Source organism: Puma concolor, chromosome A2 (genome assembly GCF_028749965.1).
Source record: "Puma concolor isolate L17-30 chromosome A2, mPumCon1.1.hap2, whole genome shotgun sequence".
Taxonomy (NCBI): domain Eukaryota; kingdom Metazoa; phylum Chordata; class Mammalia; order Carnivora; family Felidae; genus Puma; species Puma concolor.
Genome location: NC_141668.1, coordinates 5,478,268 through 5,492,771, shown reverse-complemented (window position 1 = coordinate 5,492,771; position 14,504 = coordinate 5,478,268). Strand labels below are relative to the sequence as shown.

Here is a 14,504-nt window from a genome sequence, read left to right as displayed (position 1 = left end):
TCCTTTTGAAGGCTGAAAACTTTCCATGTATGTGTAGACCACATTTTACTCACCCATTCATCCGCCAATAGACACTTGGCTATAGCTTTAATTTACCAAACATTTTTTGAGTGCCAATGATGTATCAGGCACGGTGTTTGCTCCTGCACATGAGATTGCTGTTGAGGTAGACTAGGAGGTCTGTGCCCTCCCACAGGTGATGAAGCACTAAATAATAATGCCAAAAGTAATGGCAGTTTCTTCCCAGTTCATGAAGACACCAGTGAGTATTCTTTTTTTTTTTTTTTAATGTTTATTTATTTTTGAGAGAGAGAGAGACAGAATGTGAGCGGGGGGAGGGGCAGAGAGAGAGGGAGACCCAGAATCCAAAGCAGGCTCCAGGCTCTGAGCCATCAGCACAGAGCCCAATGCGGGGCTCAAACTCATGGACCGCGAGATCATGACCTGAGCTAAAGTCAGACACTCAACCGACTGAGCCACCCAGGCGCCCCAGCCAATGACTATTCTTAATTTATGGACCCTCCACAATTTTTGGTAAAACCTTTGGCACCTGATTGAAAGCAATGAACAAGTAGCAGAAATGTTCACAGAAAAGCTTGAAACTCACCGTACCCGGTTATAGTCTTTATAGGGGAAGCTTCTAATGGTAAGTTTGAATGACAGCTGTAAGATAGCCATGCTTATCACTAGCCGTACTGTTTGTAGCTGCAGTGATAAGAACAGCTATGTCCGCATTTCTCAGTGTTCCGTGAACAAGCAGCAGGAGTTTCGGGTTTCCTGCGCCCTTCCAAGGTCGCAGACCCCAAGCACCTGGCCACAGGTCCCCGAGGACACTGTCTGTCCCCTGTGCTTCTGCACTCCACTGATCGATTTTCCTCTTGCTGCCATGTTGCTTTTTACTCTGCAACCATCTCATTAAACCGCACGTTTTAAACACCGTTCCGTTTACCATCGCACCCTGTGGTATGTCTTCTTCACCGTGAGCGGTTGCTCTGCAGATTTCTGAACGCGTTCGAAGGGCGCTTGCCTTAGACAGAGGGCAGGCGGGAGCCTCTATCGGCGCGCTTTGCTCCTGCAAAGCTTCCCAAGATGCTGTGTGTCCTTAGATCGGTTTATACAGTTACACATCTGGTTGCTGAACTGTTCTAGATCTCCCTCTTGTGGGCCATCTATGGAATGAAACACATTAATTATTTCCAATAGACGTGATGGCGTCTTGTAGGTTATAAGGAACCCATTTCTGCGAATCCTGTTTTAAACCTATACAAAGTGTATAAAGATCTAAAACTACCCGTGCACCCACGCACCAGCCTTATGAAACCTTAACATTTTGCCCCATATTTACTTTCATTTTTTTAACGTTTATTTATATTTAAGAGAGAGAGAGAGGGCGCGGGCGCGCGAGACAGAGCCCGAGCAGGGGAGGGGCAGAGAGAGAGAGAGAGAGAGAGAGAGAGGGAGACACAGAATCTGAAGCAGGCTCCAGGCTCCGAGCTGTCAGCACGGAGCCCGACGCGGGGCTCGAACTCATGAGTCAAAGTCAGAAGCTGAACAGACTGAGCCACCCAGACTCCCCTACATGTTTACTTGAAATCTTCAAAAAATAAAAATAATGTAGAGAAGTCGAGGGCCCCTGTGTACCCTCCCTTTCTGCACCCTCCAGGTAACCATCACTCTGAATTTGTATTTGTTACACACAGGTTTTTCTATTTCTGATTCATATATATGTGGATCACACCGGCTGCGTTCTCCCACGACCTGCTTTTCTTCCGCAGTGTTACGCTGTCGAAGTTCGTCCCTGTGGCTCTGATGTTCTCATTTTCCTCTCCTGTATGGTGTTGATTGTGTGACTACCACACTCTACTTACCAGGGCTTGCATCCTGGGGTATTTCGGTTGCTTGGAATTTTCGTCACGACAGACCAGGCCGCGGCCAGCCTCCTTACACTGCCTCCGGGTACATACGTGTGCGTTTCTCTAGGGTCCGTCCTGAGCGCGGATCGCTGGGTCATGCAGCTCGTCTCCGTATTGCCAGATTGCCCTGGAAAGGACTGTCCTGTTTACACCCCCCCATTTTTCTGTCATCTGCCAGCGGGCAGCCAGGCGGGAAGGCGCAAGCCCCACCATTAACTGCGCGCTGCCTTATCCTTCTTGGCATGAACTCTCTTGTTTAGTCACGGAAATAACCTTCCGAGGCAGGAGGCAGGCAGAAGCACGTTTGCCAGAAACCAGAGAGGTCCAGGAATCTGCCCGAGGCCGCAAAGATAACAACAGGCAGAGCAGCAGTAAACCTGACCCACAGCTGTGCCGCGGAGGCCCTCAAAGACTCGGCCAGTGTGGGCTGGGGGTACAGAGGGTGAAGGGGGTGCAGCGGGGGAGGGGGGGGGATGGAGGGGAGACGCCCCTTCCACTGCCACGTTGCTGAGAGCTGACAAAAGAAAAGATATGCCCTCTAATTTTTGAAATCATGAAAGTCAGCATACAGACCCAAGAGCAAGGGCAATAAAATGAACAGGTGGTCAGAAGGGAGACAAGCAGCAATGAAAGGCATCTAGATAAAGGGGGGAGAAAAACCTCACGGTTAGAAAATTACATCGGAGGGGCGGGTCTTGGTGGCTCCGCTGGTTAAGTGGCCGACTCTTGATGTCGGCGCGGGTCATGATCTCACGGTTCATGGGTTCAAGCCCCGCGTCAGGTTCCGTGCTGTCAGTGTGGAGCCTGCTTGGGATTCTCTCTCTCCCACTCTCCCTGTCCCTCCATGGCTTGCTCTCTCTCTCTCTCTCTCTGTCTCTCTCAGAAAATAAATAAATAAACATGAAAAAATTACGTTGGAAAACTTAATTTTCCAAATTCTGTATTAGCTTTCCTCTCAATCACTAGGAATCCGTGATCCTTTTAAGGTGGAAATCCATTTTCCCCGTGCTTGGAATCGCTGACTTCAGTCCCGTGTGCTGGGGCAGTGGTGGAGAAGGGCATATTTCCAGAGGCCCCGGCCTGGGTAGTTGACTGGAAGCAAAGAAAAACAGAAATGAGAGTTGAGTGAAATAAAAAAAAAAAAAAAAAAAAAAGAGGGACCAGGGAAACATATGCCAACTCAACAGCTGGTCTCTGCTCAGCCCCCAAAGGATCTGTGCATTGTGTCTCTTGGCTTTGCAGACTTTCTAAAGAAACTTCCCCCTTTTATTTTAAGTAAGAGAAGGACTTAAGAAGGACTTCCCTAGAAAACAATGGAAGCTGATATTTCATCTAAGGCTGGACGTGTACTTACGGGAGAAGAATGCCAGGGGCTTGCCTGCTTCTGTTTTAGGTTTAGCCTCTATATTTTACAAAAGTATGCCGACCGTATATCAGCGTGTTTAATGTTTACTTAAAAAGAAAATGACATCTGAAATGGAACAGTCAAAGCGAACGAGAAGTGAATGTTCACAAGTGTTACAGGAAGTCGACAGGAAGCCAAAAGTGTGGGTATGGAAGTGAAAACCTTTTCAAAAAGGACATCAAGAGCAAAGTCGACGAGGGGGCAAGTTTTCTCAGCCTAAGACAAAGGGTATAAATCACTTCATGTACTTTTTTTCCTCCATTTTTTGTGTGCGGAAAATTACGTACAACATAAAATTTTATCATCTTAGCCACTCTTAAGTATCCAGTTCAGGGGTATAAAATACATTATACCTCTCCGTCCCCACCGTCCATCCCCAGAACTCTTGTCATCTTGTAAAACGGAACAGTAACTCCCCATCCCCCCGCCCCTCCCCCACCCCCTGGGAACCACCGATCTATTTTCTCTATGATTTTGACTCCTCTAAACATCACGCGCAAGTGGAATCATACTTGTCTTGTGTGTGGCTTGTTTCATTTAGCCTCACGTCTTCAAGAATCATTCATGTTGCAGCAGGTGTCAGAATGTCCTTTTTAAGGCTGAATAAGATTCCACTGCACGTGTTTGAGCATCTCTTATGCTTTGCCTCCCTCTCTGAAACTATTTTGCCCCCTCCCCCTCCCCCCATGGTCTTCTGTTAAGTTTCTCAAGTTCCACATAGGAGCGAAAACATATGGTATCTGTCTTTCTCTGCCGGACCTATTTCATTTAGCAGAATGCCCTCCAATTCCATCCGCATTGGTGCAAATGGCAGGGTTTCATTCTTTCTCACGGCCAAGTAGTATTCCATTATATATATAAACCACATCTTCTTTATCCATTCATCCACTGATGGACATTTAGGCTCGTTCCGTAATTTGGCTGTTGTTGAAAGTGCTGCTATAAACATTGAGGTACAAGTGCCCCTGTGCATCAGCACTCCTGTATCCCTTGGGTAAATTCCTAGCAGTGCTATTCCTGGCTCACAGGGTAGATCTATTTTTAATTTTTTGAGGAACCTCCACACCGTTTTCCAGAGTGGCTGCACCAGTTTGCATCCCAACAGTGCAAGAGGGTTCCCATTCCTCCACATCCTCGCCAGCATCTATAGTCTCCTGATTTGTTCATTTTAGCCACTCTGACCGGTGTGAGGAGGTTATCTCAATGTGGCTTTGATTTGTATTTCCCGCATAATGAGTGATGTGGAGCATCTTTTCAACAAACTCAGGTGAAGGGGGCAGGGAAGAGGGGAAAATGGGTGATGGGCATTGTGGAGGACACTTGTTGGAATGAGCACTGGGTGTTTTCTGTAAGCGATGAATCACGGGAATCTACCCCCGAAACCAAGAGCATACTGTATACACTGTATGTTAGCTAACTTGATAATAAATTGTGTTAAAAATAGTAACAATAATAATAAAAGCTAGAAAATGAAAAAAAAAAAAAGAACTATGGCAAGAGGGCACCTGGGTGGCAAAAAAAAAAAAAAAGATTCCATTGTACGTGGATAACACATTTTGCTTACTCAGTCATCCATTGATGGACGCTTGGGTTCCTTCCAGTTTAAGCTATTCTAAATAATGCAGAATCAAGAGTACTGTTTGCCATGTGAACCAAACTATTGACATCAGAAGTCTCCAAATAGACCTTCTCATTAAATCATTAGTATTTTGAATAACTAACCTAGAACCCTAAAATTCATGTAATTCTCATCTTTAGAGCATCATTGGTAGATGTTCTTGGCATCCCAGAACCAAAGATTCTGTTTTGTTTTGTTTTGTTTTGTTTAAATTAATTGAAAGAGAAAACCAATTGTTCACCCAAGAGGCCACTGATTAACATCTACCAAAAGCAATTTGGGGGGCACCTGGCTGTTAACCATCTGACTCTTGATTTTGGCTCAGGTCATGATCTCACAGTTTGTGGGTTCAAGTTCCGTGTCAGGCTCTGCCCTCACAGCACGAAGCCTGCTCGGGATTCTGTCTCTCTCTCTCTCTCTCCCAAAATAAATAAATAAACTTTAAAAAAAAAAAAAAGCAATTTCGGGGCGCCTGGGTGGCGCAGTCGGTTAAGCGTCCGACTTCAGCCAGGTCACGATCTCGCGGTCCGTGAGTTCGAGCCCCGCATCAGGCTCTGGGCTGATGGCTCAGAGCCTGGAGCCTGTTTCCGATTCTGTGTCTCCCTCTCTCTCTGCCCCTCCCCCGTTCATGCTGTCTCTCTCTGTCCCAAAAATAAATAAACCTTGAAAAAAAAAATTTAAAAAAAAAAAAAAAAAAGCAATTTTGGTATTATTTATCCAGGGGAACTGGTCTCATTTGGCCAAATCTGTTAATAGAATTTGAACCAATGTCTTGAACAATGTCTTCTTCCCCATTGGAGATGTGAGCCACTCTACAATAGGGACCACAGTTTCTTTCTCTGTGTTCCTGGGGTAGCCTACCACAGGTCTCAGTACACAGTGCCTTTAGCTACTCTAACCGGGAGGTAGGTGTGTAAAGACAAAAAACAAAAAACAAAAAAAACCAACTTCCTCCACCCCCAAATATTCACGTTTTGTCATTCTTTTGTCTTACACTCATTGTTATAACCTTGACTCAAATAAGCGAAACACTGGTGTACAATTGAAGCAGTCAGCACATGGCCTATCCAACAAGATGGTCCTCCTTGGATATTAGCCAAAGGAAGGTCCCTGACTGACATTTATTACCAGATTTCCCTTCTCCCCAGCTCCACATCCCCAGCTCTGGGCCCAAAATAATTCCCCACATTCTAAGATAGCAGGTCATGAATTTCTAGGGGAACCTCTCAAATCACAACCCCACCCGTAATTGCCCACTTCCATGGGAAAACTTACTACATGGTTATTAACGGCCATGCTACTTAGACCCTGAGATGGTCAGATCCAAAAGGATGGTCACAGTGGATGCTTTTAATGGTTGGGAACCGGAGTGGATGGGGACTGGATTCTTCCGAAGGGTTCTCAAGACAAAGGAGAGCATATGTTGGCAAGTCTGACCAATAGCATATGGAGGAATTTAGAAGAACAGTGTGTGGGGAAGGTCTGTAGACCTTTGTCGCTGGAGCAAAGAATCAGTCAGAAAGGAGTTTTTAGATGAATGAGCCCAGCAGGGCTGGTGGGAGGGAACCAGGCAGAGCTGGGACTAAGGCTCCTTCATTAATTTTTAATTCTCTTTTTCCCTCCTCCTTCCTTTTGTTTCCTTTTTACCACCAAAGATATTCACCTTTGGACATTGCTTACCAAATCCTTTGTCTTAAGAGTGACAATTATTTGAGGGTTTACTGAGTGAACGTCTACTGACACCTATCACATGATATAGCATCGTAGAGCACAGAAATGGATGAGTGTGGGGCCCTTTCCTCCAAGAGCTTACAACCCGCCCCCCACCCCGCCCAGATGCCTGGAGTGGTATGTGATAATTGGCAAATTTATACTCAGATGTTTTTGCCCATTTTGTTTTGATTTGCATTTCCTATTTCTGCTTCTCTGCCCTTTGGTGTTTGGATTTTTTTCCTGCCCTTTGTTTTAAGCATTGCCTTTATCCCTCAGAAGACACGGGCCCAGAAAGATGTTTCCCAGTCTGAAGTCTTAACCTAGCTTAAGAAATCCATGTTTCCCTTTTCTTCCTCAGACTGAGAGTAACACTCTGGGCTGCTTTGTTTCTCCTTGTAATTGTTTAATTAGAATCAACTAGGAGGAAACTTGCCTACTCATTTGAGAGAAAACATGCACTGTTTCAACCTCCTAATTTCCTTTTATCCTTAGGGAAGGTTCCAGGCTTTCTGGTCACCCCACAGGATTTACCTCCATTGTCACACGTGCACTTTGCTCTCACCCCCACGTTCCCTCCCCTCTGCAATCTTTATCTTCCTTCTCTTAACCTCTTCTCTTCAGCACCTACCAGCTCCCTAGTGTCCTCATGAGTTTGTTCTATGCCTTCTGTTTTGTTTTGTTACATTATTCTTTCCCCTAATGAATCGTTTCTGGCAACAGTGCCCCCTGACTCTTGGGTTGGGACACCAGGCTGTATCAACTCAGTACACTTTTTATCTTGTATCTTCCCCTAATTTCTCACATGATTCTTGTCTCCCTTAAGCAACTCCTGGGTAGTACCCATGACTTCCTTGTCCTTTATACCTACAGAAAAATACCGGACATCTAGAATGTTCTCTGTTCTCTCATTCCTGGTTCTCCAGGGACAACCCAACCCACCACATACTTTGAAGCAGATGTTGGGTCCCCGGCAAAACAGGGTCAGCCTCTTCAGTGAGGGAAAGGTCAAATCTGCTCAGACGTGTTAAGAAGAAATTTCGCAAGCATTTGGCTGAACTTGTGTACTAATATCTAAATATTGAGTAATATAGAGTAAAAAAGTAAAAGGCAGCCAAACAACCCTTTGGCTCATCTTTGGGTCCCTTGAGAGGTGTTCTGAAAGCTTATTTTTATCATGTTTATTTCCAAAAAAAAAAAAAAAAAAGCTAAAAATGAGACTGAGCCTAGATTTTTCCCAATAGGAGGCTTTTCCTATTTCCTTGGTTGAGGAATGAGGATTCTAAGACTCTCTGGAAGGACCCAATGAACTCTGGAAGTCCTGGATTCCACCTGCTGCTTGGAGCTTCTAAGCAGGAACCTCCAGCTGCTGGTGATGCCCTGTGTGATGTCATAGGACTTTGTGACACGGCCTGATGCTACATCATGTGCATGCAGTACCAGGCGGGCAGGGTCACCCAGTACAATCAAGTATGTTCTCAGAATCCAGGCCATTCAGAAAAAAAAAAAATCTCATCTTTCAGATCGTTCAGCCTAGACCCCTGCCTAATTTCACCTGCGACTCAGCTTACACAACGTATCAACTACAGAGCGGCCAATGTCTCAGTGGTAGGTGGGTGGCCTCGGCATGCTGAGAAAAATGGGAACAAAGTTGGGGGGTGGGGTGCCTTCCACCTGCATTCAGTGGAAGCGACACATCATATCGCTGAATCTTGAATGGGATGCTGGCTCTGGGGATTAGGATTAAGATCTGATTTGTAATAAGAGGCTGGGCCCTACCACTCTAGAGGTAGACTGGGCATTATAATGATTTCAGTTCTTGAAAATCTGATCATTTATAGAGAATTTAGTTGTGACAGCATAGCCATATTTTCTTGACCCTAAAAACTCACACTTTAAAACAAACTCAATGGCTGTGAATCGAGATTTAGTTTAGGGCTTTGGTTTTTCAGTGTGTACATGTGTGTGTGAGCGTATGTGCATGTGTATACGTTTGGTGGGAGTGGGGGTGGGGGAGAGATGAGGTGCATATTCCAGAGAACCAGGGGGAGCTCTGCTTTACGAAGACATTGCATAAGAAAGCTTACATTAGTAAAATTTAAAAAAAAATGGAGGAGGCTAATTTTCCTATGCGTTCACATGTAGAGAATTTGCTCCAAATTTTCTTAATATACAAGAATCCTTCTAGACAATATGGATTTATTTTCTTTTCCGGTTTTAGTCCTAACATGACCCCACATGTGTATTTTGTGTATGCAATCTGCCTCCCCTCATTTATGTTTTTCGTTAGCTTCTAATTGCTTTTGGTGTTCAGTGGAAATTAAAAGTGTCAAAATGTGACTTTTAATCTCTAGAAGTGGGGTTAATAGAAGTTAAACGGCTTCATTCTCTTCCCACTTATTTGAATCTGCCCATTTCTCCCTGTTAGAGGCTGTCTTCTTCTCTTACACATTTGACACTTTTTCTTTGCATAATCGAATACTGCATTTTTGAAGAGTAATTGTTCCAGTCAATGGGCCTTCATTGTGCAACCTAGATCTCTGTCAGGGTGTTAAATCCTATGTCTTGGGAGGATGCTCCTATATGAATAAATGCCCCAATTTTATTATCGTTATTATTATCATGTTTTATTTTGAGAGAGAGAGAGAGCATGTGTGCACAAGTTGGGGAGGGGCAGAGAGAGAGGGAGGAGGGGGGAGAGAGGGAATCCCGAGCAGGCTCCACACTCGGCTGAAGCCCGATGTGGGGCCCATCTCATGGACCGCAAGATCACGACCTGAACAGATATCAAGAGCGGGAGGCTTAACCGACTGAGCCACCCAGGCGCCCCTCCCCCAATCCAGTCTTACACCCCCTCCCTTGATCTAGAATCTTCAGGTCTCAGCCCATGCACAGGACGCTGATCCGGTTGGATCCTGATGCCTGGGTTCTGCAGTTCCCTGGGGACACACTCTTTCCTCCCTGAGCAGGACTAGCACATTCCCAGCCAGGCTATGCTGTCACTTGACCCTAATTATTGATCTGGCGGTCAGGAGAGGACTGGGGGTGGGGGGATCCAGAGGAAGGTCGTGCGTGGCTTGCCAAGCATCCTCAAGCACAGGAGCAATGGGCCATTTCTGTAGATCCAGAGGGTGGGTCCTCATGGCCCTCCACCCACACACCCCCATCCCAAGTCTTAGCTTCTCCCTCCTTCCCTGGAGTCACCTTCCTTGGAGTCTCGCTGCCTTGTCACCAAGCCCTGCGCATGAGTCTCAGCTTTCTCTGCCCTTCCAACGTAGGAGATGCGAATCCCTTTATGTGTTGCCAAGGAAGTCAGATTGATACTTTGCCTTAAAGTGGTGACTCGTCACCCTCAGCCTTTCTTTTGTCTTTCTCAAATGCGTCTGTAGCACCCAACAGCAGACATTTTGATTCCTCGGCTTTTATAATTACTTTTCCCTGCCCCCAGCTCCCAAATGCACCAACCAGAACGTCCCTTCCCACCAGTTGGCCCACTGGTGAAGCCGTAACAAGCGCACTGCTCCAGCCTGCTGGGTTCTAGTCCAACGCTGCCTTTCCACCAGCCTGGGGGGTCCTTAAGGCCAGCGGGCGAGCGGTGATGCACCCCCCCAAATCCCATTTTGGTGTCTGTTTCGCAGGACCACCTCACTACCAACTTTCGTAGGTCAAGTTCCTCAGAAACAGACTTTGGGACTGAGATTTGCATGTGGGCACTTTATTGGCATGGGTTTGGGGGAACACCTGCAAGCAAAGCAAACTGGGTCAAGCAATGTTAACCTTAAAAATAAAGCTGCTGCGAGGTGTCTGGGTGGCTCAGTTGGTTAAGCCTCCGACTCGGCTCAGGTCGTGATCTCACAACTGGTGGGTTCCAGGCCCCCCCCCCCATCCCCACCCCCACCCGGCCCTGGGCTGACAGCTGGGGCCTGGAGCCTGCTTCGGATTCTGTGTCTCCATCTCTCTCTCCCCCTTCCCCACTCCTACTCTCTGTCTCAAAATAAACATTTAAAAGTAAAAATAAAAATAATAAAACTGCCAGTTATCTTGTCAGCAAAAATGGATTTATTTGGTAATAGTGGAGAACCGCCAACCTGCAGAAGCAAGGCAAAAAAACCACAGGCAAGTCTGGAGACTAAAGAAGAGGCTTTTTTATAGAGGAAAGGGGGAAGTCGGGAAGGCTTCTGTAAACTAAGAGTTCATTGGAGTAAACTGGACGTTCACAGTATAGCGGCTTCTCATTGGCTGAGCTGTGACTGTCCCTCATTGGCTGGGCTGTTGCCGGGGGAGGAGGAAACCTTCCGTCCTCCTGCAGGGATAGTTGAGTGCTGGTCCTCTGCAAGATGCTCCAGGAGTTGGGTCTACAATTGACGAGGAGTGCTGGAGATGAGAGCGCCCCCTGCCGGCCTCCTGACTCCATTCTGAACAAAGTTTCCTTTCCTTCATTTTCACAACAGAAAGAGGTTAGACAGTGATGTGGTTGCCACAGGGACCTCTGTGGAAATCTCTGGGCCGGATGAGTCCTCAGAGTCATCTCAAGTTGAAATAAGCAAGTTGGGCTCATCAGCCGGTCTTTCAACATGAGTTCCCTCAGGGAGGGGGAAACTTTGGACAAAGCCGCTTGCCCCCACCAGCGGTAACTCTGGGGGAGGGGCTCAACCATGAGCCAGTACTCGGGCAGCGGGGTCCCACGCAGTGACCTGGTGGCACCACCGCGTAAGACATCATATCCAGGTGTGTTCAGGTGTTTGGGGGGCAAGGTGCTGACCGGGTGGTTTGATGCCATGGAATTGTTGTGGGTCCTGAGTCCTGTGGGGGAAGAATGGGTCTCTGCTGTGAACAAGAGTGGTTAAGAGCCAGAGCGGGTGGGCAGGCTGGTTCCTAGTGCTGGCCTGAGGTCTACACTTCAGAAGCCCGCCTCTTCCCTCGAGTCCTAGAAAGGGTAAAAATGGGAGACGATACTACATGGTCAAATGTGGAGGAAGATACTTGAGTCAGAGCGTGAGGCGGACCCACACCAGGAGGTCCTAGAAAGAGAGTGATGCTGGAGAGCTTGGGGTTCGTATCCTTGATTCCCTCTTCCAGCCGCCAGGCTGTCACTTGATTTAAAAGGTTGGGGTGGGATGGGGCGCCTGGGTGGCTTGGTCGGTTAAGCGTCCGACTTTGGCTCGGGTCATGATCTCATGGTCCGTGAGTTCGAGCCCCGCGTCGGGCTCTCTGCTGACGGCTCGGAGCCTGGGGCCTGTTTCGGATTCTGTGTCTCCCTCTCTCTCTGCTCCTCCCCGTTCATGCTCTCTCTCTGTCTCAAAAATAAATGAACGTTAAAAAAAAATTTTTTTTAAAATAAATAAATAAATAAATAAATAAAAGGTTGGGGTGTAAGAGAAACGCTGCTATATACACATGTGTTTATTACAATGATGCCATTTAATAGACACAGTTTGCAATCCTTATTTTTAAATTTTTTCCAAAGTAAGGTATACACAAAAAAATAAAACCAAATCTTATAAAGAGAGTCAGCAGGCCCCTGCCCAATTCCACCCTAATCCCCAGTTCAACTCTCCAAAAGCAATGGCTTTAGACTCTTTTAATATATTTCTTATGACAGTCAAACCTTCATATTTTAAATAATATTCCTAGGCTTCTGCCTCTTGGCTTGTTTTGCACATTAACTTCATTTTTCTTACGTGACTTCCATTTTTTTTAAATCTTAGCTTTCCCCACCCCCACCCCAGCACCTGGGTGGCTCTGTGGGTTAAGTATCCGACTCTTGATTTCAACTCAGGTCGTGATCCCACAGCTGGCAAGTTTGAGCCCTGTGGCAGACTGCCACATTTTCCCCATGAATCTATGTGATGTTTTGATTAATACGGTAGCCAGTGCCTACATCTTCATCATTCTATAAACATCGTTCCTTAATTTTTACCACCAGATAGGACACCGACTTGCACTTGCCTGCCCCAAAGAATCTATCAAATCTGATATTCTTTTGACCCATCTCCTTTTAGGGGAGGGGTTGAGTGCCAGAGCTCACTAGAGCCCCCATTCCAATGTGGGCTACCTCTTTCCTGGGCCGGATCCGCTATCTTGGGTCACTTCCCTTGGTGTGAAGTGATCTTCTGAGTACCCGTTTTAAGAGGTTTTGCTAATAGAAGATGAGATCGACTTTAGCGCATCAAAGTATATGATACATACGTAGAAATGTTTCTGTTTTTAAAACACTGAAAATTGAATTCAAACCAAGTAGATGATCTATAAGGCATGGGAATATCTAACATAGCTTCTTTTAAATTCTTCTGATTTAGGAAATTAACAAATGAGCCTTCAAAAATGCGAGGTTTACAATGAGAGGCATTTTAATTCAAACTTTACTGTATGGATCCTTGACATTTGGGATCTGGACAGCTCTGTTGTATGTATTTATTAACCACAATCATGTGAGCAACTTGGAGAAAAAAACCCAGGAGCCTGCCTCGATTTGGTCCCTTGAAAAAAAATTTCATCGGCAAGATACTCATGGCTCAGAGGAAATTCCAAGACCATATGTGAGATTTGAAAGTCCTGATGAAGAAGAAACCAAACCACAGAAATCCTTTTTCAAATGGAGTAAGTATTTTGATTTTCTCCATTAGCCATTTTAAGGGGAAGTATTTTTACTACATACAAATTTTAGGGAAAGCACAAGCGGGGGAGAAGGGCAGAGGGAGAGACAGAGAATCTTAAGTAGCCTCCACGCTCAGCATGGAACCCGACACAGGGCGTCATCCTACAACCCTGGGATCATGACCTGAGCTGAAATCAAGAGTCGGACACTCAACGGAATGAGTCACCCAGGCGCCCTGCAATATTATACATTTTTAATGTATTTGTAGATACTCTGCAATGAATTGCAATGCTGAGGTAAACGTGGATTACAAGGCTTCATGTGGACATATTTTGTTTCTCTTATGTCAACACCTAGGTTTGGGACAGATGGGATTTAGGTAGATATATGCTTAACTTTAAAAAAAATGACGAAGTGTTTTCCAAGGTAGGCGTGCCATTTAATATCCCTTCCCGCAGCATATGAGAATCCCTTTGCTCCAAATCTTCGCCAACATTTGACACGGTCAGCTTTTTAGGTGTTAGGTATTCGAATGGGTAAGCAATGGTATCATTGTGACCTTAATTTGCATTTCCCTGAGGACTAATAATTTTGAGCACCTTTTCATGTGTTTAATGACCACCCATATATCATCTTTTGTAAAATGTCTCTTCCCGTCTTTTGTCCATTTTTAAATTGGGATGTTTGTCTTCTGATTTTTAAGACTTAAAAAAAATTTTTTTTTAATGTTTTTATTTTATTTTGAGAGAGAGACTGACTGAGCCACCCAGGTGCCTTGATTTTTAAGACTTTTTATTTATTTATTAAAAAAAATTTTTTTTAATGTTTATTTTTGAGACAGAGAGAGACAGAGCATGAACGGGGGAGGGTCATAGAGAGGGAGACACAGAATCTGAAACAGGCTCCAGGTTCTGAGCTGTCAGCACAGAGCCCGACGCGGGGCTCAAACTCACGGACCGCGAGATCATGACCTGAGCCGAAGTCGGCCGCTTAACCGACTGAGCCACCCAGGCGCCCCTTTTAAGACTTTTTAAAATGTATTTTCGATTTGAGGCCTTTGATATGTGAGTTGCAAATAGTACAAGTCTGTGCCTTGTCCTTTTATTCTCTTTTTTTTTATCGACAAAAAGCACTGTATTAGTTTTAGAGTAGAGCATAATGATTTGATACGTGTATATATTGCAAAATAATCACCACAATGATTTTTGTTAACAGCCATCACACACACAGTTAAAATCTTTTTTCTTGTGAGGAGATCTG

At 45.5% G+C, this 14,504-nt stretch overlaps 1 protein-coding gene and 1 long non-coding RNA gene across 7 annotated transcripts in view; one reads left to right on the top strand and one right to left on the bottom strand.

The window, feature by feature from the left end:
* Positions 1 to 908: 908 nt before the first annotated feature.
* Positions 909 to 2,999, bottom strand: LOC147582933 (uncharacterized). The gene is made up of 3 exons (XR_015242590.1): positions 2,593 to 2,999; positions 1,869 to 2,040; positions 909 to 1,169 (listed from the first exon to the last, which is right to left on the bottom strand). It is a non-coding gene; the product is annotated as an uncharacterized LOC147582933 (long non-coding RNA).
* Positions 3,000 to 8,030: 5,031 nt separating this feature from the next.
* GALNTL5 (polypeptide N-acetylgalactosaminyltransferase like 5) overlaps positions 8,031 to 14,504 on the top strand; it is a 56,832-nt gene continuing 50,358 nt past the window's right edge. For 3 of the 6 annotated variants that reach the window (XM_086685823.1, XM_025929870.2, XM_086685809.1), the window contains exons 1-2: positions 8,034 to 8,254; positions 12,946 to 13,246. In XM_086685823.1, coding sequence (XP_086541949.1) covers positions 12,985 to 13,246 — 262 coding nt within the window. In that variant the 5' untranslated portion in view covers positions 8,034 to 8,254; positions 12,946 to 12,984. Of the gene's footprint in view, positions 8,259 to 12,945; positions 13,247 to 14,504 lie in introns of all 6 variants that reach the window. The other 3 variants (XR_015243812.1, XM_086685838.1, XM_086685831.1) reach the window with 3 other exon arrangements.